We start from the raw sequence: 27,976 nt of genomic DNA on the forward strand, positions 1-27,976 counted from the left end.
ATGTTGCGTAATTCAACGCACGAGACATTTGCTGAAAAGTTATATCAAAAGTTTAAAGACAACCCACACTTCAGTAAACCCAAATTTTCACGGTCTGACTTCACTGTTCATCACTATGCTGGCAATGTAGGTAACATGTTCTTGATGTACATTTAAATATTAAGGTTGTTTGGGGGTTATATTTTCATGGTAGTTATTATGCGGTCAGTCTAAAATCATTACTGTCTGTGTACCATATCTGGGGACTTGCTGTGCTACATGACACTTCATGTCAATTTTGGAAATTGACCTGGTATATAATACAAATCTTTGAAAATTAATCTCTACTACTGCGAAATATTTGTGAAACTTCATGAATTTACTGATATGAGAGTATTTCTTGCAACAAATCTACTCCTAACATTTTGTTTGACCAATAAAATCCATATAGATGTTACTGATCAAAGTTAAAATAGTTTGACTGCATGCAGTCTGACACAACTCAGCTGGAGGATGGCTTAGCAAGGGTGTTCTAGTCTAGGTGAAATACACACTGATTAATCAGGTACTAAGCTCTCCTGCTGGTTCGAGAGAAAAATCAGAGTACTAAAAAACTGTCATTTTAGAATGCTTTCACTGTGACCTGCTAATTAGCGAATAGCACTTGCTTAAATCATTGTCAGAACAAACGACTCAGCTAGGGCCAACTGGGCAAGGTAGATCTACAAGAAGGGTGAATGACAGGGCTTCAATTGAGCCAACATTTTGTGCATAACTGCATATGCGTATGCTTCTTACTGTTTTTTCCTGGAACCTGTAAAATATTATTTGACCTTCAAAATTGTTGAAGAATATTACCCATATTTTCTCAGACCACAACTGTACAAAGATAGAACACAAGATAAACAATTTGGTATTTGACTCAGGAGAGTTATTAGTTTATTGTGCTGGCTATTTGTTGGTGCATCAATTATACTGATTATTTACACTGTTAAAGTGGGCACCGTAATGTGTATCTCTTTCTTTTGCAGGTCACTTATCAAACGGACCTTTTTTTAGATAAAAAATAGATTATGCTGTAAATGAACATCAAGTCTTGTTAAATGCCTCAAAATGTTCATTTGTTTCAAGTCTTTTTCCACCATGTGAAGAATCAACAAAATCCACAAAATTTACTTCAATCGGCTCAAGTTTCAAGGTAAAGCGAAATGTTTTCGCTACTCCTTTATCCTTTTTTTTTGTATTGACTCTTATTTTTGTATGGTATTGCAGCAACAATTGCAGAGTCTGCTTGAAACTCTGAGTGCAACAGAACCACACTATATCCGGTGCATAAAACCAAACAATGTTCTCAAGCCAGCAATATTTGAGAACAGTAATGTTCTCCAGCAGCTTCGTTGTGGGGTAAGTCATGTTAACGTGCTTCTTTTGTATCAATAAACATGGAACAAATTGATCAAAAAGATGTCTAGAGGCACTGTTAGTACTTGGTACATGGTTAATATATCTATGGACAGCAGAGTGGACCATTTTATTTATTAATTGGAAATGCATTTTCATGTGACACAGGACTAGTTGAAACATCTTGTCTTTCTTTTATGTGTCAATGGGTTATAAGGACGATAAATTTACTGGAAATCAAATTTGTGACCTTGATATCTCTTTATTTCATAATAAATTTATATGCTGTTCATAATCCAACTTTTTTCACGAACTCCTTAAGCCAAGTTTTTTGCTATTTCACCAGCTTCTTTTAAGTCTGTTAAGTTGAGATGGTTTGGACATGTCCAACGGAGACCTCCAGAGGTACCGGTGCGTAGTGGAATCCTAAGGAAGACCGAAGTTGACTTGGGTAGAGGCAATAAAAGGAGACTTGAAAGGATGGAATATACCCAAAGACTTAGCCTTAGATAGGAGTGCTTGGAAGACAGCTATTCACGTGCTTGAACCTTGATTGCTTCTGCTGGGTTTCAACTCTAGCCTACCCCAACTTGTTTGGGACTTAAAGGCTTTGTTGTTGTTGTTGTTGAATATATTTAGCATAATGCCTGCAAGTATAATATAGGAAGCAGTCAGAATTCAATTTTTGTGTTAAACAATTACTGCCCTGAGAATTGGAAAAAGAAAAAAAAGAATACAAATAATTGTTTTTTTAACGTAATACAAATAATTGCCACTCCAGCAAACGTCCACTATTCTTTGCTAAATAATTTTCGAAAAGATTTCTGGAAGATAATTTTTTAAAGTCATCCCCATTGTAGGAATCTTATTAAAGAAAATCTTCTTGATCTTACAAGAATTGGTCATTTGAATTGTGAGACTTTATCATTCTTTTTGTACAGGGAGTTTTGGAGGCAATAAGGATAAGCTGTCTGGGATACCCTACTAGGAGGACATTTTATGAATTTGTTAATCGATTTGGTATTCTGCAACCCAAAGTCCTTGGTCGAAGGTAAATTTGTGATTTACTTAACTGATTCTATGTTTCTTTTCAATGTATTGCATATCTTATGTGTTTCCTTCGCAGCCATGATGAAGTTACTGCTGCAAAATGCTTCTTGACAAAGCCAATCTTGCAGGCTATCAGGTAGTTATTAGAACAACTAGTAATCATTTTATACTATTAACTTATATTCTAGTTCTTTAACCTTTCAATAATCCATTCCAGTGTCCTGAAAAGGATAGTTGACATTCAACAGATAACCTGTGCATTTACCCATAGATTGTTCATTCACAGACATTCCTGTAATGCATAACAATGTTGTAGAATAGAGAGAATCACCACACACCCAATGTGGGTGGGGAGCCTTTCATATATAGGGCCAATTAGGCACACATGGCAGGTACAAATATAGGAGGCTGTCACCTGTACAAGGAAGCTATCCTAATGTAAGGAAACTAGGCTATACATAGCAACTAGCCTATCTAGGGGATTTCTCTAATGATCCTGATATATACATATCCTCCTAATACCCGCCCGCAGTCGCAGCAGGAGAATCACGGACGCACAGACTGGTCCGGAAATCAGTGAAGAGCTGGACGGGTAGACCCTTGGTCATGATGTCTGTGAATTGGTACGCGGAGGGAACATGAAGAACTCGGAACTGTCCTAGAGCAACCTTCTCGCGGACGAAGTGGATGTCGATCTCGATGTGCTTCGTGCGGCGATGGTGGACGGGGTTGGTAGTCATGTAGACGGCGCTCACGTTGTCGCAGTAGACAACCGTCGCACGCGGGATCGAGATGTGGAGTTCCTAGAGCAGCTGACGCAGCCAGCAGCACTCGGCCACAACGTGGGCCACTGCACGGTACTCTGCTTCGGCACTGGAGCGAGACACCGTCGTCTGGCGCTTGGAGGACCAAGACACCAGGTTGTCGCCGAGGTAGACGCAGAAGCCGGAGGTGGAGCGGCGCGTGTCGGGGTAGCCGGCCCAGTCAGCGTCGGAGTAGGCAATGAGCTGGTCGATGGCGTCGGTGCCCTTGACGTACTGCAGGCTGGACGATAGGGAGCCCTTGACGTACCGCAGGATGCGCTTGATCAGCGCAAGGTGCGGCTCGCGGGGGTCGTGCATGAAGAGGCAGACCTGCTGGACGACATAGGCCAGGTCCGGCCTCGTCAGGGTGAGGTACTGGAGCGCACCAGCAAGGCTCCTGTACTCCGAGGGGTCAGCGAGCGCGGCGCCCTCTGTGGCGGACAACTTGGTCCGGGCATCCACGGGGGTAGCTGTCGAGTGGCACTCAGACATGCCGGCACGCTGGAGACGATCCACAGCGTACTGCCGCTGGGAAAGGAACAGCCCGCGGCTGTCCTGAGTCACCGAGATGCCGAGGAAGTGGTGCAGGTCGCCGAGGTTCGTCATGGCGAACTCCGAGCGGAGGCGTGCGGTGACGTGCTGGAGAAGGGCCGGCGACGACGCGGTGACAATGATGTCATCGACGTAGAGAAGGAGGTAGGCCAGCTCGTCGCCAACCTTGTAGACGAACAGGGAGGCATCCGACTTGGAGGGGGTGAAGCCGATGCTGCGGATGAACGTGGTGAAGCGCTGGTTCCAAGCACACGGCGCCTGCTTGAGTCCATACAAGGACTTCTGCAGCAAGCAGACAAGTCAGGGGCAGCGGGGTCGATGAAGTCGGACGGCTGCTCGCAGTAGACCGTCCTCGAGGTGGCCGTGAAGGAAGGCGTTCTTCACGTCGAGCTGGCGGATGGGCCACTCCCGAGACGCAGCGATGCTGAGGACAGTGCGGATCGTGGCCGGCTTGACCACCGGACTGAATGTCTCGTCGTAGTCGACGCCGGCCTGCTGGGAGAAGCCGCGGACGACCCAGCGTGCCTTGTGCCGGGCGAGGGAGCCGTCGGCGTGAAACTTGTGCTTGAACAGCCACTTTCCAGTGACGATGTTCGCACCAGGCGGGCGAGGGACGAGGCGCCAAGTGCCATTGTTGATCAGCGCCTTGTGTTCTTCCGCCATCGCAGCGCGCCAATTGGCATCGGTGAGCGCGATGTGATAGTTCGCCGGGAGGGGTGAGGCAGCGGAGGCGGAGAATCCGAAGCGCTCGACGGTGCAGAGACTGCCGGTCTGTGAGCGCGTCACAGGCCGCGCGGCAGCCCGAGGAGCTGCTGCACCAGGGCTAGCAGCTGTTGCTGGGGCTGCTGGAGGCGCAGCAGGGGGCACCAGTGGGCTGGAGGTGCAGCGGGTGCCACGGCTGCGGCCACAGGAGCTGCTGCTTGGTCGGTCGGCGCTGCAGGAAGCCGGGCACGGCGAGTGTAGACAGCGCCGAAGCGCTGGCCGCCCAGCCGGGGGCCGCCCGCCCGCAGGGGGAGCCAGGGGGCCCAGCTGGAGGATAGCCGAGTCCAGGAGCTCCAGGGACTCGTCCACGCTGGAGGTGGGGGTCGTAGGGCCAGCGAGCAGCGGAGCGGTGGTCGTAGGTGCCGTCGAGGAAGATAGTCCCTGCATCAGGAAATCAAGTGAAGACGGCATGGAGGCCGCCGATGGTGCTGCCGAGAAGGGGAACACCAATTCATCAAAAATAACATGGCGAGAAATGATGATGCGCCGAGTGGACATGTCGAGGCAGCGATACCCCTTGTGAGAGGATGGGTAGCCTAGGAAGACACATGGTGCTGAACGATGGGCTAGTTTGTGGGGGGAGGTGGCAGTGAGGTTTGGATAGCAGAGGCATCCGAAAACTCGAAGCGAGGAGTAGTCTGGGAGGGTTTTGTGAAGAAGCTGATAGGGTATATTGTTTTGTATGGAGGAGGAGGGTCGCCTATTGAGGAGGAAATGGCAGTGGCAAGGGCCTCAGCCCAGTAGGGAGGTGGCATGGACGCATGAAGGAGCATGGTGCGGATAGTGTCATTTGTGGTGCGAAGCATGCGTTCAGCCTTGCCATTCTGTGGAGAGGTATAGGGACACGAGAGGCGGAGCGTAATGCCATGGCTAGCGAGGAAGGAGGTGGTAGCATGGTTAACGAACTCGATCCCATTATCAACTTGGAATGATTTGGGTGTGGCGCTAAACTGTGTTTGAGCGTAGGCAGTGAAATCGACTATGTGGCGGTGCACCTCGGATTTGTGACGAAGCGGAAACGACCAGCAATAATGGGAAAAATCATCCAGTAGAACAAGATAATATTTAAAACCGGAGGTGCTAAGGACCAAGGACGTCCATACATCACAGTGAACTAAATCAAAGGGAGCAGTGGTCACAGAGGTAGAATGACTAAATGGGAGCCGTACGTGCTTGCCAAGTTGACAGGCATGGCATAGAGATGGTGGGCTCTTATTGCAGGAGATGACCGACATGCTCTGTAGAGTGGCGAGGCTGGAAGGACTGGGGTGACCAAGGCGGTGGTGCCATAGCGATGAGGTGGTGGCGAGGCTGCAGTGGTGCGCTGGCGTGGAGGGGAAGGTGTAGAGGTCGCCACCACTATTGCAGCGAAGAGTCATGCGCCCCGTCTGTTGGTCCTTGACAGAAAAACCGAAAGCGTCAAATTCAATAGAACAATCATTGTCACGTGTGAATTGACGAACAGAAAGAAGATTGCGCACGAGGGCCGGCGCAACCAGAACGTTAGTGAGGCGAAAAGTAGAGTTGGGAGAAGACAGTGTGGAGGTGCCACGACATGTGATAGGAATGGTGCTGCCGTTGCCAACCGTGATGCCAGAGGCAGGAGGGGGGAGACGGGACAGAAGTATACCATCCGAGGGCGACATGTGAGTGGTGGCGTCGGTGTCGAGGACCCAGGGGTTGGACCCCTGGAGGGACATCTGGTTCAGGGCAGCGACGAGGCCGGCCTGATCCCAGCCGTCGGTCTGCTGCTGCGGAGGAGGGGCCGCACAATCGGAGAACTGGGCGGGGCGAAGGCGGTATGGGCCTGAGGATGGGCGCCGAGGACGCCGGGGCCGCGCCAGGCCGGGTTCGCCGCCGGCGGCGCCACTGCTGCTGTTGCGCCCCGCTGTCCAGGGGGCGTAGTAGAACCAGGGGCCGGCGGACGGTTGGTGCCGCGGCCCGCCCCCAACTGGGGACCGCCGCCGCCGCCTCCTGGCCTCCCCGTCCCTTCTTCCTGTAGCGCTACTACCCCCCTCCTTGGCTCCCCCCCCCCTGGGCGGTCTGCTCTGCCCAAGACACCATAGCCACCGCCGCCGTTGGCCGCCCCTGGCGCACGGCAAGGAGCCGCCACCCGCGGTGGCGAGGCCGAGCGGCAAGCTGGACCGCACGTGGCGTTGAACGCCGTCTGGGCGGCGACCGTGCCCTCGTTGGCAAGGCGAAGTTCCTTGAGGACGAGCTTCTCGCGAGTGGTGGCGAAGTCCGGCAGCGGGTGCGAGTCAGCGATGTTGTCCGCAGTGCTGGCGAAGCGAGGATTGAGGCCGCGCAGGAGGTTGAGGACGAGCTTCGATTCGGTGATGGTACGGCCGACGTCGCTGAGCGCATCGGCGGTGGCCTTCATCTGCTGGCAGTACTCGTCGATGGAGGAGTCACCCTGGGTCATGGAGTGGAACTTGTGACTCAAGAAGATGGCACGTGGGGCCTTGTTGGCGTCGAAGAGACGCTTGATGGCGACCCAGAGCTCGTGCGCGGTCTGGTCCGATGCCGCAGCGAGGCCGAGGACGTCGGTCCCGACAGTGCCGAGGAGCCAGCTGCGAACACAGGAGTCCGCAATGGCCCAAGCAGGGTCAGTGGGTCTGGCCGCCGTCGTGCCGTCGATGTGCGGGAGGAGGCCGAATTTCCCACAGAGGGAGGTGAAGAACGGCGACCACTGGTTGAAGTTCGGGTGCTTCAGCTCCAAGGTCACCGGGACGTGGGATTTGACGGAGATTGTCGCATAGGGAGCGACGAACATGGTGGGGGCAGAGGGGGACTCCGTAGCCGCCATGGTGGCAGGGGAGTTGGAGGCGCTGGTGGCAGAGGAGGTGGACATGATCGGCCTGCAGGGGAAGAAAGGGCAGGTGCGGTGGGAGGGAGGGAGGAGAAAAAAAGAGAGGATCTAATGCTCTGTTACCATGTAGAATAGAGAGAATCACCACACACCCAATGTGGGTGGGGAGCCTTTCATATATAGGGCCAATTAGGCACACATGGCAGGTACAAATATAGGAGGTTGTCACCTGTACAAGGAAGCTATCCTAATGTAAGGAACTAGGCTATACATAGCAACTAGCCTATCTAGGGGATTTCTCTAATGATCCTGATATATACATATCCTAATAAATGCCAAACAGAATTTCAGAACCAAGCGGCATCTGGAAAGTCACAATGACAAAATATTAACATGCCATTCCGTTACTCCTTTTATGTGCCTCACTTTCTGACTTCAAATGCACAGATAGGAAAAACGAAAATATTTCTTCGTGCTGGTCAAATGGCAGAGTTAGATGCTCTAAGAACTGAAGTTTTGGGACTTTCTGCCAAAAAATACAAAGCAAACTTCGGTCATTTCTGGCTCGCAAAAATATATTGAGCTGCAACAATGTGCTACACAAATCCAGGCAATATGCAGGGGTATATTCTTCTGCGAAAATTGAAATGATCTCCCGTTCTTTGTTTCCTGTGAGATCTACTACTGAGTGTGACTCCTGTACTGTGTTTTCAAAGGAACAATTGCAAGGAGGTGTTATGAAAACCTTCGTAGGGAGGCAGCTTCATTGAAAATGCAGACCCTACCGTATGCACTATGCAAGGAAAAACTATGTAGAAATCTGTTCTGCGGCAACTAATATCCAGTCCGGTTTACGTGGTATGGGTGCTCGCATCAAACTCCGCTTGAAGCGGCAAACAAAAGCTGCAGTGATTATTCAGGTACGTAAATGATGTGGTTTTTGTTCTGTAAACACCTACTGCTCTTTTAAAATAACGTTCTTTTGTCTATAATATTTTTACAATATAAGAGTAGGATCAAATGGTGTCTGGCTCCAAAATGCGATCTCATATCTCTATATCCAGCCTGCACGCTTCTGTATCCAGTTGGATGCTGAGCTTAGCCTACAGCATCAAGTGATTGTTTCACTACAGTCAGTCATAAATCCATGTTTGTTCATTACATGTTTTTTTCCTCCACCTGTTTGAACTTCTTTTTCATGTTTAAACTCACTCTTCTTCTCTACTAATATATGCTGGGAAGAACTCCTGCCGGTCATTTAAAAAGATGTTTGTTCATTACCCTACCTTGTATGCTCTTGTTCCTTGCAGAGTCAATGCCGCTGTTATCTATTGCGCTCACAATACGTTAGGCTGGTGAAGGCCACAATTACGGCTCAGTGCGGTTGGAGAAGAAGAGTGGCCAGAAGGGAACTTCGAAACCTCAAAATGGTAAGAAACCCTTTATTTCAACATTGTTGGACTTCCTTTTATCTTCTGTGTCCCATTTGCCCTTGGTGTCTAGCTCAATGGTTTGATTCATTGTCCTGGACCTCAACTGAAGTTTCTCAGTAATCAAGTATACAAACTTATTTAGTTGTATACATTACAGTTATACAAGCACAAAACAAACATATAAGTGGGTTTACCAAAATCATAGTAATTGTAAATATCAAATCCCCTTTCTTGACCAATTTTCTCCTGGCTACTTTGTTCATTTACTTTCAGGCTGCAAAAGAGACTGGTGCTCTACAGGCTGCCAAAAGCAAACTAGAGAAGGAAGTTGAGGAGCTTACATGGCGACTACAGCTGGAGAAACGTATTAGGGTACTTTTGTCATTCAAGTTACAATTACATTTGTTTTTGTTTGGTCAAATGCATAGGGGAGGGACATAAGCCTTGGTACTATACTTTTGACTGCATCCCTGGGGCACCCTACTCTATTACTTGACCTCAACAAAAAATGTCGTTAAAGTACAACTTGGAGTACAAGTCACATGATATACATGTGTTTGACTATACATATCTCTAATACCTGCCCGTGGTCACAACGGTAGGGAATTAGACGCAGATACTGGACCTAAATTCACTAAACAACTATACATGCAGTCCGTTAATCATGATGTCTGCGAACTGATGTGTGGAAGGGACATGGAGGACACGAACGTACCCCAAAGCAACCTTCTCGCTGACGAAGTGGATGTCAATCTCGATGTGCTTCGTGCGACGATGATGAACCGGATTGACTATCATGTAGACTGCACTAACGCTGTCGCAATAGACAATGGTCACCAAAGGAATCAAGACATAAGCTCCTGAAGCAACTGTCTCAGCCAGCAGCACTCAGCAACTGCATGCGCCAGAACGGGACACTGTAGTCTGCCGCTTCGAAGACCAGGAGACCAAGTTGTCACGAGGAAGATGCAATAGCTGGAGGTAGGACATCGGGAGTCTGGGCAGCTAGCCCAGTCATCGTCAGAGTAGGCAGTGATGGAGGACACACCACCAGTGCCAAAGTGTAGACCGACGTTGAGGGTGCCCTTCACATAGCGCAGGATGTGCTTGATCAAAGCAAGGTGTGGCCCCCACAAGTCAGACATGAAGAGGCAAACCTACTGAATAGCATATGCGAGGTCTGGCCGAGTCAGAGTAAGTTACTGTAGTGCGCCAGCAAGACTCCGGTACTCCGAGGGGCTCTCAACAGGAGCACCGTCAGTCGCGGTCAGCTTGGCCCGAGAGTCAACTGGTGTTGTTGTAGGGTGACACTCGGTCATCCCAGCCCGCTGAAGAAGATCAACGGCGTAATGTTGCTGGGACAGAAGGAGGCCGTCAGAGGAGCACGCGACAGAGATGCCAAGGAAGTAGTGGAGAGCACCAAGGTCTGTCATGGCGAACTTGGAGCTGAGCCAGTTGGTGATGCGCCGCAGAAGGGTCGCGGAAGACGCCGTCAAGACGATGTCGTTGATGTAGAGCAGCAGGTGAGCGACATCATCTCGATCTCTATAAATAAAGAGAGACGTGTCGGATTTCACCACCGTGAAGCCGTGGTTGCAGATGTACGAAGCAAACCACTGGTGCCATGCCCAAGGAGCCTGCTTGAGACCATACAAAGACATCTGCAAGGGATAGACGGAGTCGGGGGCTGAAGGGTCAGCGGAGTCGGACGGCTGCAAGGTCACCATGAAGAAAGGTGTCACGTCGAGCTGATGTGATGCTGAGCACGGCAAGTATGGTGGTTGGCTTGACCACCAGGCTGAACGTCTTGTCATAGTCAACACCGTGCTACTGGGAGAAGCCGCAAACAACCCAGCGAGCCTTGTGGCGGGCATGAGATCCATCTGAGTGGAATTTGTGCTTGAAAATCCACTTGCCCGTCACAATGTTGGTGCCAGGTGGTCGAGGCACTAGTCGCCAGGTGCCTTTGTCGATGAGAGCCTGATACTCGCCTGCCATGGCAGCACACCAGTTGGGATTAGCCATCGCGCTGTGGTAGCTAGCTGGCAGTGGCGAAGTCGACGTAGTGGAGAGATTCCGGTAGTTGACAGGCTGCACTGCCCCCATTCTCAACCGAGTCAGCCGATCGAAGATGAGGTTCGAGGATGCAGAGCTCTGCATGGGCTGCCACTCAGGAGCAGGCGGCTGGAGGACCCCGGGGTGACCCAGCCAGCAATGGGAGCCGGCTGGGGCGCGTGACCAGCACGGGGCAGCGCCACAGCAGAGACAGGCAGCCGGCTGAACAGAGCTGCCGAGAACCGCGGAATGCAGTGTCGGCACCGCGGCATGAACGACGCCTCTGGTCGGCTCTCCAGCGCCTGGCGGAGCTGTGGCAGCGGGGGCGGTGCTGGGCAGCACCCCAGCAGGCGATGGTACTGTCGCTGTTGGGGAAGACGGCTGGGCCGGGCGACACTGGTACACTTTGCCGAAATGGCAGACGTCCGCAGCAGCAGGTGGTGTCGGCGGTGCCGTTTCCGGCGGGCGGCGCTGATAGACGATGCTGAAGCGGACAGACCCGCCTAGAGCAGTCGGGGTGAGATGTCCAGCGGGCTGAATAGCAGGGCCAGCCATGATGATGGCCGGGTCGTCGAGCAATTGCTGCTCAACCTCAGGAGGCGAGGGAGCGACGAAGACGAGGGCGGCTGCTCAGCACCCGAAGGTGGAGCAACTGATGCAGCGGAAGATGTGTCCTGTAACAAAAAGTCAAGTGAAACACACCAGATGGGGTGGCGGCTAACGGAAGATGTTACATATCTCTAATAGTTATTTCAAATGAGTCTATCATATTTGTATGACCTTTGAGGTGCTTTTCTCTTAGTGGTGGACTATTTCCACTGCAAACGAGCACTATGCATGGTAATAACGAAAATAGCATCGCAAACCTGCATTTGAATTTTTAAAAAGAATAAAGTGCACCCAGGGTCCTCACTGTTTTCCAGGATTACCATCTTAGGTCCACAAACTCTCAAAGTGAGGCTTTACAACAACAACAACAACAACAACAAAGCCTTTAAGTCCCAAACAAGTTGGAGTAGGCTAGAGTTGAAACCCAGCAGAAGCAATCAAGGTTCAGGCACGTGAATAGCTGTCAAAGTGAGGCTTTAGGTCCTTAAAATTTTTAAGTGGTTCACTCTCAAGTTAGAATCCATTTTATCCTCTTCTAGAAAGCTGTGTATGTTCATTAATTAATAGAATAAGAGGATACTCTTATTAAAGTGCGAACAGTTGGAGCATTTGTAAGATTGCGAGTAGGATATCATGCGCATGATAACATCATAGAGAAGACTTGACATTTGGTCACCACTGAGTTGCTATTGCATGGTATGTGCAGGCTGATTTGGAAGAAGCTAAGACACAAGAAAATAAGAAGCTCCAATTACAATTGCAGGAATTGCAATTGCAACTCAAGGACACAAAGGACCTATTGAAAAGGGAACATGAAGCTGCCAAAGAAGCATCAGAGAAATCTGCCGCAGTACCAGAGATTCTTGCTGATACAGCTCAAGTCAATGAGCTTACTGCTGAAAACGAGAAGCTCAAGGTATAAACGTAACAAATTTTAGGCGGACAGAGTATGTGATATCCAAGTAATGTTTGTAGCCTCAGTTGAGTTAATGATATTGTTCTCTTCTTATTTCAGTCTTTGGTGGCCTCTTTTGAGGAAAAACTTCAGAATGCAGAACAGAAGTTCGAAGAAACAGAGAAAGCTAGGGAAGAATTAGTCAAGAAAGCAACAGATGCAGAGTCAATGATAAATGAACTGAAGAACACAATGCAAAGGTTTTTCTGACGTTACATAAAAGTGTTGATTCTATCTGTAAAGTTATCAGGCATTACATGTTGTAAATTTTGTCATGATTAGCCTTCAAGAAAAGTTGACTAGCACGGAGGCAGAAAACCATGTTCTCAGGCAGCAGTCTATGAAAGCAAGACCTGATAATATGCCTTTGCTTAACATGCATCGGAAATCAGTAATCTCTCTCTCTCTCTCATCATGGAAATTTAACATAAACATTGGATTGAGGTCGGTGTTTGTTTAAATTTAAAAGCGAGTGTGCAATCTAAGACTTGTGGATGTGCTGTATGCTCTTACCCATTTTCTTTTAATCATAATGAGACACAACTCTCCTTTGTGTTTGAGGAAAAAAATTAACATACACACATACTGTCAAGGGCAGCGAACCCCTGACTGGCTGGACCGCGGCTACGGAGCTCGTAGCCGTCGGCCGTCTTCTCCGGTGAGGTTATACCCCTCTTCCGTAGGCTTACAGAGAATAGAGAGATTAGGGATAACTTTATTGCTTGATTGATCATGACCTCTAATACAGTTTATATAGGCCCATGGGCCGCCACACTTGGCAACAATAAAATAGGAAATAACTAATTAGGGATGAATCCCCTAAACTTAAGGCCAATCACTTATCTAATCAAATCAGCCACTTTCCTTAGCCGCACCTTCCTCCTGATCACCCGCGCCTGCTGCCTCAGCGCGTGCTGCGGCCCGCCTGACATCACGGGCCCTTCGCTGGCGTGCGTAGGTGCGGCCCCACATGACATCTCTCCCCCCCTCGAGAGTCAGCTCGTCCTCGAGCTGGAAGTCTGGAAACTGCTCGCGGAAGGATTCAGCATCTTCCCATGTGGCCGACTCTGGAGGTTCGCCGCGCCAATGGACGAGCAGCTGACGAACGCCTCGCGCCAGGCGAGCCTGCTCCACCTTGCTGGGCTCTGGAGCCACCGTACCATGGTGGATGTGCGGCAGAGCCGGTGGAGCGTCCGGGGGGGCCGGCGAACTTCTTGAGGGTACCGACATGAAACACATCATGTATACGAGCTTGCGGGGGGAGCTCCAGACGCACAGCCACATCGTTGATGATCTCGCAGACGCGGTAGGGCCCGATGTAGCGCGGCTTCAGCTTGCCGGTCTGCGCCTGAGGAAGGGACGCCATGGTGCGCTGTCGAAAGCGCAGGAGCGCCCAATCGCCGACCTGGTAGTGCACCGGGCGATGCTGCTGGTCGTAGTGGCGCTTCTGGACACCCTGTGCTTGCTCCAAGCGGTAGCGAACATCAGCTAGGAAGGCCTCGCGCTCCTCCATGTCGCGCGCCACTGCCGCAACGCGCGTCTCACCAGGCTCGTAGGAGCGGATGGTGGGCGGGTCGCGGCCGTACACCACGCGGAACGGCGTCTCCCGAAGCGAGGACTGATAGGCCGTGTTGTACATGTACTCAGCCCATGGAAGCCATCGCAGCCACTGCCGGGGTCGGTCACCTGTAAAACAGCGTAAGTACATGATGACCTTGTTGGCCGCCTCCGTTTGTCCGTCGGACTGGGGGTGGAAGGCGGAGGTCATGTGCAGCTTGGTGCCCATGAGGCGCATCAGCTCGCGCCAGAACAGCGAAGTGAACACCGGGTCACGGTCGGACACCATGGACTGCGGCAGGCCATGGAGGCGCACGATGTCGGTGAAGAACGCCTGAGCCACTGTCTCAGCAGTGTACGGGTGCGCCAGGGGTATGAAGTGGCCGTACTTGCTGAAGCGGTCGACGACGGAGAGGATCACCGACTTTCCATTCACCCGGGGCAGCGCCTCCACAAAATCGAGGCCAATGTGGGCCCACACCGCTGTGGGAATGGGCAGCGGCAGTAACAGCCCTGCTGGATGAAGATGCTCGGACTTGTATCTCTGGCAAGTGACGCACTGGCGCACAAAGTCCTGCACACAACGACTCATGTTGGGAAAATGGAAGTCACGGCGGAGACGGTGCAAGGTGCGCTGGACACCCTCGTGCCCATCGTCGTGAACGGCTGCCAGGATCTCTTGCAGTAGTGGCGATGACTGCGGAATGTAGAGGCGGCCACCGTAGGTGACCATGCTGTCGGCCAATCCCCAGGGGGCGGCGCGAGAGCCCGTGCGAAGCTCGTCGTGGATGGCCACCAAGGCGGGGTTGGTTGCCTGGGCCTGGCGTAGACGGCTGATGAAGTCGAAGCGAGAGCCTGAGATCGCCATGAGGGCCACCGCCGGGTCCTCGTCGGTGTCGCGGCGCGAGAGGGCATCAGCCACCGTGTTGGTCGCCCCTGACTTGTACTCGACGGAGAAATCGAAGCCGAGTAGCTTCCCGACCCAGTGATGCTGTGGGATCGTTGCGAGGCGCTGGTCGAGGAGGTACTTAAGGCTGTAGTGGTCCGTCTTGACGAAGAAGCGACGTCCCCACAAGTACGGCCGCCAATGCCGCACAGCCAGGACAAGGCCAATGAGCTCCCGCTCATATGCCGCAAGGGAGCGGTGTCGTGGCGCCACTGGCCTGCTGAAGAACGCAATCGGATGCGCCTCCTGGATGAGGACCGCCCCGAAGCCGTAGGTAGACGCGTCGCACTCGACGACGAAAGGCTTGCTGAAATCCGGAAGTGCCAGCACCGGGGCTGACGTCACAGCCGCTTTAAGGGCGGTGAAGGCAGCCGTGGCGTCGTCGTTCCACGTGAACCCCTCCTTCTTCAGGAGCGCGGTTAGGGGCGCGGCGATGGTGCCGTAGTTGTGGACGAACTTCCGGTAGTAGCCCGCCAAGCCGAGGAAGCCGCGTACAGCACGCGCGGAGCGAGGCTGTGGCCAGTCGTGTATGGCCAGGACCTTGGCGGGATCCATGGCTACGCCGGCCGCGGAGATGATGTGGCCGAGATAGCTGACGGAGTCGACGCCGAACGAGCACTTCGACCTCTTGACGAAGAGGCGGTGTTGGCGCAGGAGAGTCAAGACGACGCGGAGGTGTCGGAGGTGGTCCGCCCAGCTGGAGCTGTAGATCAAAATATCGTCGAAGAAAACAAGCACAAACCGGCGGAGGTAGGAACGCAACACGTCGTTCATGAGCGCTTGGAATGTTGCCGGGGCATTGCAGAGGCCGAATGGCATCACCAAGAACTCGTACAGGCCGTCGTGGGTGCGGAACGCCGTCTTGTGGATGTCCTCGTGCCGCATCCGCACCTGGTGGTAACCTGACCGGAGGTCGAGCTTGGTGAAGAAGCGAGCCCCGTGCAGCTCGTCCAGCAGCTCGTCGACGACGGGGATGGGGAAAGCGTCCTTGATGGTGACGGCGTTCAGGGCGCGGTAGTCGACGCAAAACCGCCACGAACCATCGGCCTTCTTGACGAGGAGGACCGGCGAGGAGAACGCCGAGTCGCTGCGGCGGACGATCCCCTGGGCGATCATGGCGGCGCACTGCCGCTCGAGCTCGTCCTTGTGGGCCGCCGGGTACCGATAGGGGCGGACGGCCACTGGAGGTGCGCCAGGTTGGAGGACGATGCTGTGGTCGCGGGCGCGTGGCGGTGGCAAGCCCGTGGGCTCGGAGAAGACGTCGCTGAATGTGGCCAGCAGCTCATCGAGGAGGGACGCGCTCGGCGCCTGTGCTGTCGCGCGTAAGGCTGGCACCGAAGGACAGGCTACGCCGGTCCACGCGACGGGGCGCCCGTGGCGCTGGAAGGTCATGCGCCGGCTGCCAAGGTCCCAGACGATGGGCCCCAACTCACCGAGCCACCTGGTACCGAGGACGACGTCGTACCCGGCCAGCGGCATGACGTAGAGATCGGCCGGGAACGCCTCGCCATCGACGAGTAAGGGCGCGTTGCGGATGACCCCGGCGCAGGCGACGCGTTCACCATTGGCGACCAAGGCGGTGAGGCGAGGCCGCTGGTGGAGGGGTAGACCGGAGCGTCGAGCTGCCTCCTCCGAGATGAAGTTGTGCGTGCTTCCGGAGTCCAGCAGGGCGACAGGGCCGCGGTCCCGAGAACCACGGCGATCTGCATAGTGCCCGCCACGGGGACCCCAGCCACTGCCTGTAGGGAAAAACAGGGCGCCGTGGCGTCGTGTTCGACGTCGTCCGCGGCGTCCCGCGCGTCCTCAATCTCCACGCCATCCACGAAGAAGAGACGCCTGCAGAACCGATTGTGGCCACGTGTGTATTTTTCATCGCAATTGAAACACAGACCCAGACGACGCCGCTCCGCCATCTCGTCCGGGGTGAGGCGCCGGTGATTGCCCTCAATGCGGCCCTGCTGGGCGGCCGCTGGTGGAGCCGGAAGCGCCAGGTGCGCCGGGGGCGCCGGAAGTGCTGGTCGTGGCGCGGGCGCAGGCAAGATGCCGCGCGGTGGCGCGCGAGCTGGGGCCGGCGCTGGGCGGGCGGCCTCCATCAGCTCCACCTGGCGGGCCAGGCTCATGGCAGCCGCCAACGTCTCCGGGTTGTGGATGCGGACGGCGTGGCTGAGTGGTGGCAGGAGCCCGCCGGTGAAGAGCTGGACGCGCTGTGCCTCCTCCAGACGACCCGCACGCGGCAGGAGGGCCTGGAAGCGATTGGAGTACTCCTCGACTGTACCAATACGCCGGCACTCGGCGAGCTCGAACAGCGGAGCCGAACGGAGGGGAGGCCCGAACCGAAGGTTCAGGAGGTCCTTGAAGCGCCCCCATGGTGGCGTACCCTCATCCTCTTGGAGCTGGATGTACCAGAGCTGGGCGACGTCCTCCAGGTTGTACGAGGCCATCCAAACGCGCTCCTCCGCCATGGTACGCTGCTGGCGAAAGTATGATTCGCATTTGTTGATGAAGAGCAGCGGATCAGTCTTACCATCGTAACGGGGAAAATCCAATTTCTGGAATTTCGGAGGGCGATCAAGATCGCGCGCCCCGTCCTGGTGACCGCCGGCGCTGCTGTCCGTTGAGGATGACGCCTTGTCCTTCATGGCCGCCATGTCGGACTTCATTGTTGACAGTTCCGAAGTGAGGGCCTTCAACATCTCCATCACGTCGGCCATAGTTGGCTCACTCATGGTGGCTGGGTGCGGCGCGGACGCGGAGGATGATGGTGGTGATGGCGGGCTGCTGGGAGGGTGGGCGGCGGCTGTGGTGGATTGGGTGGGGCGGATGGGCGAGGATTGCCGGGAAAGGGAACGCCTGGAGGCTGATACCAGGTTGTCAAGGGCAGCGAACCCCTGACTGGCTGGACCGCGGCTACGGAGCTCGTAGCCGTCGGCCGTCTTCTCCGGTGAGGTTATACCCCTCTTCCGTAGGCTTACAGAGAATAGAGAGATTAGGGATAACTTTATTGCTTGATTGATCATGACCTCTAATACAGTTTATATAGGCCCATGGGCCGCCACACTTGGCAACAATAAAATAGGAAATAACTAATTAGGGATGAATCCCCTAAACTTAAGGCCAATCACTTATCTAATCAAATCAGCCACTTTCCTTAGCCGCACCTTCCTCCTGATCACCCGCGCCTGCTGCCTCAGCGCGTGCTGCGGCCCGCCTGACATCACGGGCCCTTCGCTGGCGTGCGTAGGTGCGGCCCCACATGACACATACTCTTATGCTTCTTTGTATTTTGGAACTCTGCAGAATTTGGCTAATGGAAGCCTACATTCTGACGAACAGGTGTGGAGCATCAACCTTATAGTGTTCACTAACTTGTTTTTATTTTATTTTATATAATTTAATGTAATAATCTCTCCAGACCCCTCACGGCACTCCTATGGAGTTTGGAAGGAGATCCATTATTGAGAGACATAATGTATATTTACTTGGCTGATACTTGATATCTAGAAGCATTTATTAAAAGGGAAACAAATCAACTTATGGTTTCATTTAACTTCCCTTGCAGGAGAGTGTTGATACACTGATAAATTGTGTTGTTGAAAATGTTGGATTCAGTGAAGGAAAGCCAGTTGCTGCAATAACCATATACAAATGCCTTCTTCATTGGAGAATTTTTGAGACGGACAGAACAAATGTTTTTGATCGATTGATTCAGGTTTTTGGTTCTGCGATGCAGGTACAACTTTCTAGTACCAAGCCTAAATTCTTCATTTGCTCACTTTCTGATATCACTTGGTGACCATGTTCTTTTATCTCACTATTCTTACCTTCCTAAAATCTCATGTATTTCTCAGAAACAAGATAACAATGCTGATCTTGCATACTGGTTATCAAATTCATCATCTTTATTGATTATACTACAAAAGAGCCTCAAACCTCCTGGATCATCTGTAACAACTCCAATGAAAAGACCACAGACTCAGACATCATTCCTTGGAAGGATGGTATGTCTCAGAAGTATACGTCATTGCATGATATATTTTTATTCGAGTGCAGATTTGGTGCCCAGGGCGCCCTCGTTAGCTAAAATACCATGTTGCAACATTTAAAAAATCATCACAAAAATCATGTATGTAGTACACATAGAGTTAAGTATAGCCGCAACAATTCAGTTTGAAATCCATCCTAGATGCCAAGAAACAAAATAGACAAGCAGTCAACCTGGAACTGTTCATCATGTGCTGACAGTTACACTTCTTTTCAAACTGAATTGTTGTGGCTACACTAAACTTTAGGTGTACTACGTACATGATTTTTGTGATGAGTTTTGAAACATTACAACTGGTATTTTAGCTAACGAGGGCGCCATATGATTTTCCTTTTTATTTTAGCTGATGGAATCATTGAGACTTTTTTAATTATTTATTTAATCCGTAGGTCTCTCTGATTCTGAGTCTAGAAGCTGTAATTTGTTAAAAATAAATTCTTGGGATAGGGTACAAAATGTTATTGATTGATTTTTTTTCCTTTGATGGAATATTGTTCTCAGGGATTTCGTGCTTCAAGTATTACTGTTGATATGGATCTTGTCCGCCAAGTTGAGGCCAAGTATCCTGCTCTCCTGTTTAAGCAGCAACTTACAGCTTTTGTGGAAGGCTTATATGGAATGATCCGAGACAATGTGAAGAAAGAAATATCTTCAGTAATTTCACTAGTCATTCAGGTTACCCCATCTATCGAAAGTCATCCTCAGGTTAAATATTATTTCGTATTTTTTATTGTTCCAGCAGGATTAGTACAGTTTTTAAAATAAGCATGTTGGAGGATCTGAAGTGTGTTGGAGGTGTGTATGGTGTTGTAAGGGTTCTTGCCCCTTTTTTCTTAATATAATGATATGCAGCTCTCCTGCGTGTTTGAGAGTTTTTTTTTTTAAATAAGCACAACATATCAATATGTTCAAGTACTAACATCTACTAGTTAAATCTACAGTGGGGGCTTCCCCTGCTGTATTTATGGTTCAAAAAACATCTAGTCAAATTTTTTTCGGAAACAGAGTTGTGTATCATTTCATTAAGAGAAAGAGTACAATGAGTCAAGTTAACATAACCCGACTCGAGGGGGCACCTCCCACACACCCTGAACACAAAGACAAAAGCTCCATGGGCTGGAGCGAAAAAAAAATACACAACCAAACAAGAACAAGGATCCCTTGGGCCTAAGCACCTGGGAGCGGTGAGCCGGTGACCTCATGAGAAATTCATTGAGTTTAGAAGCACCGGCCATGCAACATAAGGCACATTCATTTCCCACAGTCTGAAGAAGCAAATTAACATTAGGCGTCGCTCCCTCAAACACACATGAATTCCGGTGTTTCCACACCTCCCAGGATACTAAAATGATGAATGAATTCAGCCCTTTGAGCATCTCTTTAGGAGCTCCTCTAATAGCCTTCTTCCACCAGCTAGAGATGTGAACATTTGTTGTCAAGGGTGCAACAACATCAAAATCCAGTCGCTGTAGGATCAAGAACCACACTTGCCGGGTAAAGACACATGAGATGAGCAATTGTTGGATAGTCTCTCCAATCCAGTCAAAAATAATTGACGCTTTTGACTTCTTATGATTTCCAAGTTGCAAATTTAACCACTATTTTATAGGAGAATATAGTTGTAATATCTATGGAAGTGCTTTCAAGACAAATCTACACTTGAGTTTTTTTTTGTTTCCAAACTAAATTTTGTGAAAGCTATTGATGGTCCAAAATAAAGCTTGACTAGATTTTGGTCAAAGCGTCTGAGTGACTGGAGGGAGTAGTGTTACTGACCAATGTTGGCTGGCTCCACACACACATGCACACTTGCAAGAGCTAACAAAATTAACAACAACCAATCATCACTATCATATCTCTCTCAGTAACTTGCCTTTACCACTGACATGCTGAACACTGAGTGCTCTGTGAAGAAATTAGGATGTTCCTTCTATCATGCGTGTCTTCTTGCTGTTATAAGGCTGTCATTGTTGCGGATTAGGCTGTCATTTTTTTTTAATTTGCTTGTCACTTCTATAGTTGGGCTCTCTTTCTGGCCATAATTTATTGTTGCTAGTCTAATGCCTTGTTATATCCTTATTGATTCTCAAGGCACCGAGAAATGCAAAAGCTGGTCTGATTACAGATCAAGGTAGCTATTGGCAGACAATAGTCAACCATTTGAATGACCTCTTGGAAATTTTGCACGAAAATTGTGTAAGTCTTACTGTTTTCCATGTACTTGCATTGCATTTGGTTACATGGTGTTCTGATTTCTGATCATTATGCTGAAATTCTAGGTACCGACGATTTTTGCTCGGAAGATCTTTACACAAATTTTCTCATTCATCAATGCTCAACTCTTAAATAGGTACGATTTATTAGTCTATAATTCAGCCTGACATAGTTTTTCTAATGCTAATGTTTTCTTCTCCTGTAACGTTCTAGTCTTCTCGTGCGGCGAGAGTGCTGTTCCTTTAGCAATGGGGAATATGTGAAACAAGGGTTGGACGAACTTGAGACTTGGTGCACAGTGGCCAAGCCAGAGGTAAATAAATGGGAAAAAAATATTACATCACCGAATTTTTTGTGACATTTCTACTTTACCCCCTCAAGTATTATACCTTAAAATTCCAAACATGGAGCAAATAGTCCCCTGTATAGTCTTTTTTCCCCCTGTCATGTACTTCACGAAATCGTTACAGACCAACAGTGAGAATGAGAAACGTTTATTCACACTGGAAATGCTGTGCTACCTAAATAACTATAAACCCTTCTCGTGGAAAATGATGCTAGATGACCATCTTGCATGGCCCCTTATTACCATTGCGTCTCTTCTATAGACTAAAACAAAACAAAGTTTTATGTTAGGTTTCTGTTTGCTCTGATTTTAGCTGGCGAGGACCGCCGCTTGTGGTCTATGGCAGGGGCTCGAGGATTATCTTTCCTGACTGCCCTCCTCCCCGGTAGTTAGTGTCTAACTCAGTAGTGGTCGTTTTGTGTGTTTATGTCACCGGCGCGAGTGTAATCCTAGAAACTGTTGGGGCGTGTGCGTGTGTGTGTGGTGTATGGTGTTGTTTGGGCCCTTGCCCTTTATTCTCTTCTTAATTTAATGAAGCGCATCTCTCCTGCGTTTTCGAGAAAAAAAGGAAAAAAAAGGTTGAACATGGTTGTCTGGTAAACCCAGATTTATTTCGTAGTAGTATTGGCTTTTCATAATAAATCCAGAATAGTGTTTGGTTAAAAAGGTAAAACAGAAGAAAGGTATCCATTAAAATGACAGTGCAGTTCCAGTATTAGTATCCTCCATTTATTTTCCTTTTACTAACTGTCAATTACTAACAGTACGCAGGATCTGCATGGGATGAACTTAAGCACATATGCCAGGCTGTTGGTTTCTTGGTACGTCATTACTTACCGAGATAATTACTAGTTTGGTTAGTGCTTTAAGCTGGGACACGTGCTATTAGTTTTAAGCAACAGAATTTAGGGCCATTTGGCTTAATGGCGAAAAAGAAAGTTGGGAAAGTTTGTGATAAATTGAATTTGCAGTTAAAGGCTGTGCTGCTTTTCTCTTTACTGTTGTAGCTTTCATTTATGTGTAACGGTGTAAGGCAAGATGAAAACCACGCCAGTTTACTATTTCAGGGCCATTTTTATAATACTGTACCTTTTGCATTGGTCTGCAGGTCATTTTCAAAAAGTTCAGGATCTCGTATGATGAAATCATCAGTGATTTGTGCCCAGTAAGCTGCCCACTACCACCACATGCACAAACACACAAAGGAAAAAAGAAGAAGAAAAAAATGAAAGTATGCTCATCATTTGCACTGCGTTGATGCAGGTATTGAGTGTCCAGCAAATTTACAAAATATGCACGCAGTACTGGGATGATAAATATAATACCGAGAGTGTATCTGAAGAGGTAAGAAGCATATGTGCATGATGATAGATGGAGGATTTGTGTAAGGTGATTGCGCTGAATTAAATTGACTTGTTGGTTGGATATAGGTCCTTGATGAGATGAAAAAAGTGGTGAACGAGGGAACTGGCCAGGGCACTTCATCAGACAATACATTTTTGCTAAATGAGGAAATAAGGTATTTTATTTTTTTTCTAAATTTGTATTGGAACGTGAAAGGAATATAACGCACTGCAGGATGTTGTTGATTTTGAATTCTCTTTCCTGGCACAAACAGCATGCCTCTATCACTGGAGGAGATTGCCAACTCTATGGATGCCAAGGAATTTCAGATGTGAGTCCACCGCAGGAACTCCTTGACAACGCCGCATTCCAGTTCTTGAGAAGCTGAGGATGAGAGGAGGCATATATGTCAGTCTCCCTTAAGTCAGACAGACATAGATAGAAGATACAGATAGATAGAAATGCCGGTGTTGTATCTAACCCCCTTAGGTGCTGTAAATTCAGATAGATCGATCGATGTAGCTTTTGAAATTCTTCGTCATTCTCGCTTCACGGGCCGAACAGGGCCTTGTAAATCATTTCCTTTTATCCACTTTATTTATGATAGCTAGCTGTAGGTTGGTGTGAGGCGCCTCCTGTATTGGGAAGAACATTCTTTATCTTGGTGCCCTTCCCAAAATTGCCTTTAGAAAGAAGCAAAGCCCATTCATTCTTTGTTTTAGGGCAGTTTCAGTGAGTTTTATATTTATTTATTATAGTGCCATATTAGCAAAAGTGATCACGTGTCATCTGTCATGTAAATTAAGGGGAGAGAGACATGAAACACAGCACAGCCCACTGCTGCCCTCAGCTAGCGGCTCCCCGCTGCCCACCCTCACCCTCCTCTAATCGGAATCTGAGGAGTCAACCTTGTCGCTCCACCGCCGCCGACCTCGCCTACCATCCCTAGCCAACGGCGCTTTGCTGCCGGTCGCGCCAACCACCCCGCCGGTCGGCCTTTGCCCACTGCATGCCCTCTCCCAATCTCAATCTCAATCCCCATCGGAGGAGAAAGAGATGGACCCGTAGCCATCGACTCCACCCAACGAATGTCCTCCGCCGCGAGCTCGATGGAGACTTCGTGCCTCGCTCATCGCCCGTCTAACCGCCACCACCGTCGTGCCCTCTTCTTCAAAGGCGGAGATGCTCCCTCCCTTCCCTAACGATGGGTGCCGCTGCCCGACGTCGTGGGCGCTTCCTCATCCAATCCCACGACTACTTGTCCCGAGTGTCGTCATCAGCCGTGACGCATGCACGCTGATTGTGCAAAGTTCACAAGTGAGGCCATGCCATCACCATCAGCATATGACACGATCATATCGTGAGGGCCAACCCCGCAGCAAGGAGGAATAGATGGATGGAGATGGAGCAAGAGCGGGAGTGAGGCCAAGTTGGGATGATGTCTAAGAATCAAAGATTTTCCTTGAATAAGGAAGGTCTAGGCTACGCACCCAAGAAGGGTAAGAAAAGCATTTGCTCCTCACAAAACTACTTTTTTTCTCAATACGCAGGAGAGTTGCGCATCATTATATATTAGAAGATAGAATAGTCCAAGTAGAAAACTGGTTCCATGGCTTGGGTTAGTTTTTTTTGTTACATCCGCCCCTTCACAAAACTACTTTTGTGAGAAACAATGGCAAAGCATAAAGGTGTTGGGCATTTGGAGGAGTGCAAGAACAACAAGATGAATGTATCCACTGTTGAATATTGAGTCATTTTACGACATGCTTTAATCCAGAAATGAGACATCACATACAACATGACACAAATGAGCACGAGCAATCAACATCATCGCATATGCGGATCTGCTACCGAGTAAGGTAATAGCAGATCCTATCTATATCCACATCGCATATAACCAAATGTGCTAGAGATGAGTCTATACTGTACCATTGAGTGGAACCGAGCAGGAGGTAGGGGAAACAATGTTACCACATTAGACTCGGTCATGATGGCCTGCTCGAAGTAGTCGATCTAGGCTCGACGTGGGAAGAGGTACGCAGTGCAGACCCATGAGCAAGTGTCGATGTAGTCGTTTGCTCGAGGGAAGAACGCAGTCGCTGGATCGAGGTCATCGGAGCGGACGAAGAGTAGTCGTGCAGATGCGCTCCCCTGAAAACTTGATTGGCTGTCTACCTGAGCAGGGACATAGGCAGACGAGCTTCGAAAGCCTGCTCGCCCAAGACCCTTGTGCGCGCAAGGGACTCAGACCGGAGATCGTAGAGAGCAGCAGAGCAAGAACTCAGTGGAGAAGAGTGAGGAACTATCTGAATGAAGAAGGGCGCTCCACATAAAGGTCAGGGTCAGGAGGGGTGATGAACCTAGACGGGTTCCAGCAGGGTAGAATGGTAACTTACGTCTGATATGCTGCAGTGACAGGCTCACGTGTCTTTATCCATTTGCCCCTTTGAACCCACGCATTCATCCCTTGTGCCCTTGCTAATTGTTGGTTTTGACCACTTGACTGTGTTGCACTGAGCCGTGAAATTAAGCTGGAACATCAGATCACATCACGTCCAGCCAAGGCCAAGGCTCGGCACGACGGCACGTGCGTCTTTACCCATTTTGCCCTCTAAACCCACACATCCTCCCTTGTGCCCTTGTTGACCGTTGCTTTGACCACTTGACTGTTGCACTGAGCCGCAAAAGGTGGCACATCACATCATCTCTGGCCAAGGCTTGGCACGGCGGCGCACGCGTGTGGCCTCCCAATTGTCCTCCTCAACGTGTGTATAGTAGCACACACTAGCTTTGTATTTAAGTTGAGCACTTTCCTAGTGAGTGTGTCACCTGGTACTAATCACACCCCTACTTAGTATATTTGTATAAAGATATGCATGAATTGAAGGGAGCCTATATATATATATATATATATATATATATATATATATATATATATATATATATATAGGGAAGGCTATTCAGTAGCCGGCTACAAAATAAGTTATTCTGTAGCCACCTCCATTTACTATAATTTTATATACTAATTTACCATAATGTCAATACATATTTACGATAGTTGGGTTACTATAACACATGGGGATATTTACCATAACATTATATAAACCACTTAGTAAGGAGTTACTATAATCTCGTAAATTAACATAGTAATTATCATAACTCAAAGTGGCTACAGAATAAGTTATTCTGTAGCCAGCTACAGGATAGTAGTTATATATATATGACTTGTTGTCAAAGCTACAAGTAGACTTAAAATATAAAGGAAGCATGCATGTTTAAAAGCATGAGAAAGGGACGAGCTTAATCTTGCATAAAGGTCGTGGCGTGGTTATGCAACTGCAACGCGGCCATCGCAAAGTCCACAATAATCATAGACTTAGCTTAATTAGTAAAGAGGAATGGATGGATGGATGGTGATATCATCATCAGATATATAGCATCATCATATATGATATCGTCGTGACGGGCAACCCTTATTAATAGCTTATAATAATAAAGATAAAGGAGTGGATGGATGGATGGAGATGGAGCACGTACGCAGGAGGGTGGATCAGACCGGATCATCCAACTGTCAAATTAAGGGGGTGTTTGGTTGCCCTCTTAAAATTTAGTCGTTGTCCCATCGAATGTTTGGACATATGAACGAAGTATTAAATATAGACTAATTATAAAACTAATTGTATAGTTTGTGACTAATTTACGAGACGAATCTTTTAAGTCTAATCAGTCTATGATTTGACAATGTGGTGCTACAGTAAACATGTGCTAATAACAGATTAATTAGACTTAAACAAATTCGTCTCGTAGAGTACCGACGGATTATGTAATTTGTTTTTTTATTAGTATTCAAACATTCTCCTGACACGTCGTAAATTTTAATCGCTGATCAAACACCCCTGAAGCGTGCGGTGTGGGTGCGGCCGGCCGGTCTATCTATGTGCTGTGCTGTAGCTAGCTAACTAGCAACTGCAACGGCAGCACGTGCTAGCTGCAAAACGTCTGCTGGTACGTACTTCACTGCACCATATCAGGGACAGGGAGCGAGAGAGGGGGAGTGAGGCTAGCTATAGCTAGCAACTGCAACGCCAGCAGCACGTGCGGGTAGCTGTGCCTGCCTCTGCCTCGCTTGAATTGCATTGCCAAGATAGCTGCGGCAGTATGTATATAATGGCGGCAGGGACAGGGAGGTCTCTCCATCCGAATCTAGCTAGTAGCTCAAGGACAGGGACAGGGACAGGGACAGCGAGGCTAGGCTAATCGATCGATCCATCAATGGCGGCAGCGATGGCAACGGAGGCTGCGGCTGCCGGCCACGTCCACCAGCAGCAGCTGTTCCGCGTCGTGGACACGGCCCTGGTGGCTCCTGCAGCAGCAGCTGGTCCCGCGCTGCCGCCGCGCTCCATCCCGCTCACCTTCTTCGACGTCAAGTGGCTGCATCTCCCTCCCGTGGAGCGCGTCCTCTTGTACCGCCTCTCCCCGGACGCCGACGTCCCCGCCATCCTCTCCGCTCTCAGGACCTCCCTCTCCCAGGCACTCCGCGCCTTCTACCCGATGGCAGGCCACGTCCGCATGCCCACGGAGGGCCGCCGCCACGAGCTGTCGTACAGCCCCGGCGACGCCGTCCCCTTCACCACCGCCGAGTACGACGTGGACATCGACCACCTCATCGCTGACGACTCCGTCCCCGTGCAGGTGGCCGCGCTCGCTCCGCTCGTGCCGCGCCTGCCTAAGGGCCGCGCAGTGCTCGCCGTGCAGGCCACGCTGTTGCTCGGCCGCTGCCGGGGCCTCGCGGTGGGAGTCACCGTCCACCACACCACCTGCGACGGAGCAGGATCCACGCACTTCCTCCACACATGGGCCGCAGCGGCCGGAGCAGATGAGCAGCATCGTCGTCAGGTCCCGCCACCACAGCCCCCCGTCATCGACCGGGAACTCATCCCGGACCCCAGGGGCCTCTACGACATCTACCTCAGCAGCATGCCGCCCATGGTGTCCCAGGACGACTTCGAGTTCGTGCTGGGCAAGCATCAGGATCCCGGCGAGGACAAGGCCCTGGCCACCTTCACGCTGTCCCAGCAGCTGCTGCAGAGCATCAAGAGCGCGGTCGCCGACGAGCGGC

At 50.1% G+C, this 27,976-nt stretch overlaps 1 protein-coding gene and 1 pseudogene across 1 annotated transcript; both read left to right on the top strand.

Moving 5' to 3' along the window:
* Window positions 1-23,614, top strand: LOC136534770 (myosin-6-like; annotated as a pseudogene).
* A 3,463-nt stretch (window positions 23,615-27,077) lies between these two features.
* Window positions 27,078-27,972, top strand: LOC136534769 (malonyl-CoA:anthocyanidin 5-O-glucoside-6''-O-malonyltransferase-like; the record flags this gene model as incomplete). The annotated part of the gene is made up of 1 exon (XM_066527140.1): window positions 27,078-27,972. A coding segment is annotated over exon 1 (843 nt), but the record flags the coding sequence as incomplete, so codon positions are not given.
* Window positions 27,973-27,976: the final 4 nt, after the last annotated feature.

The sequence above is a fragment of the Miscanthus floridulus genome, unplaced genomic scaffold (assembly GCF_019320115.1).
Source record: "Miscanthus floridulus cultivar M001 unplaced genomic scaffold, ASM1932011v1 os_2284, whole genome shotgun sequence".
NCBI classification, from domain to species: domain Eukaryota; kingdom Viridiplantae; phylum Streptophyta; class Magnoliopsida; order Poales; family Poaceae; genus Miscanthus; species Miscanthus floridulus.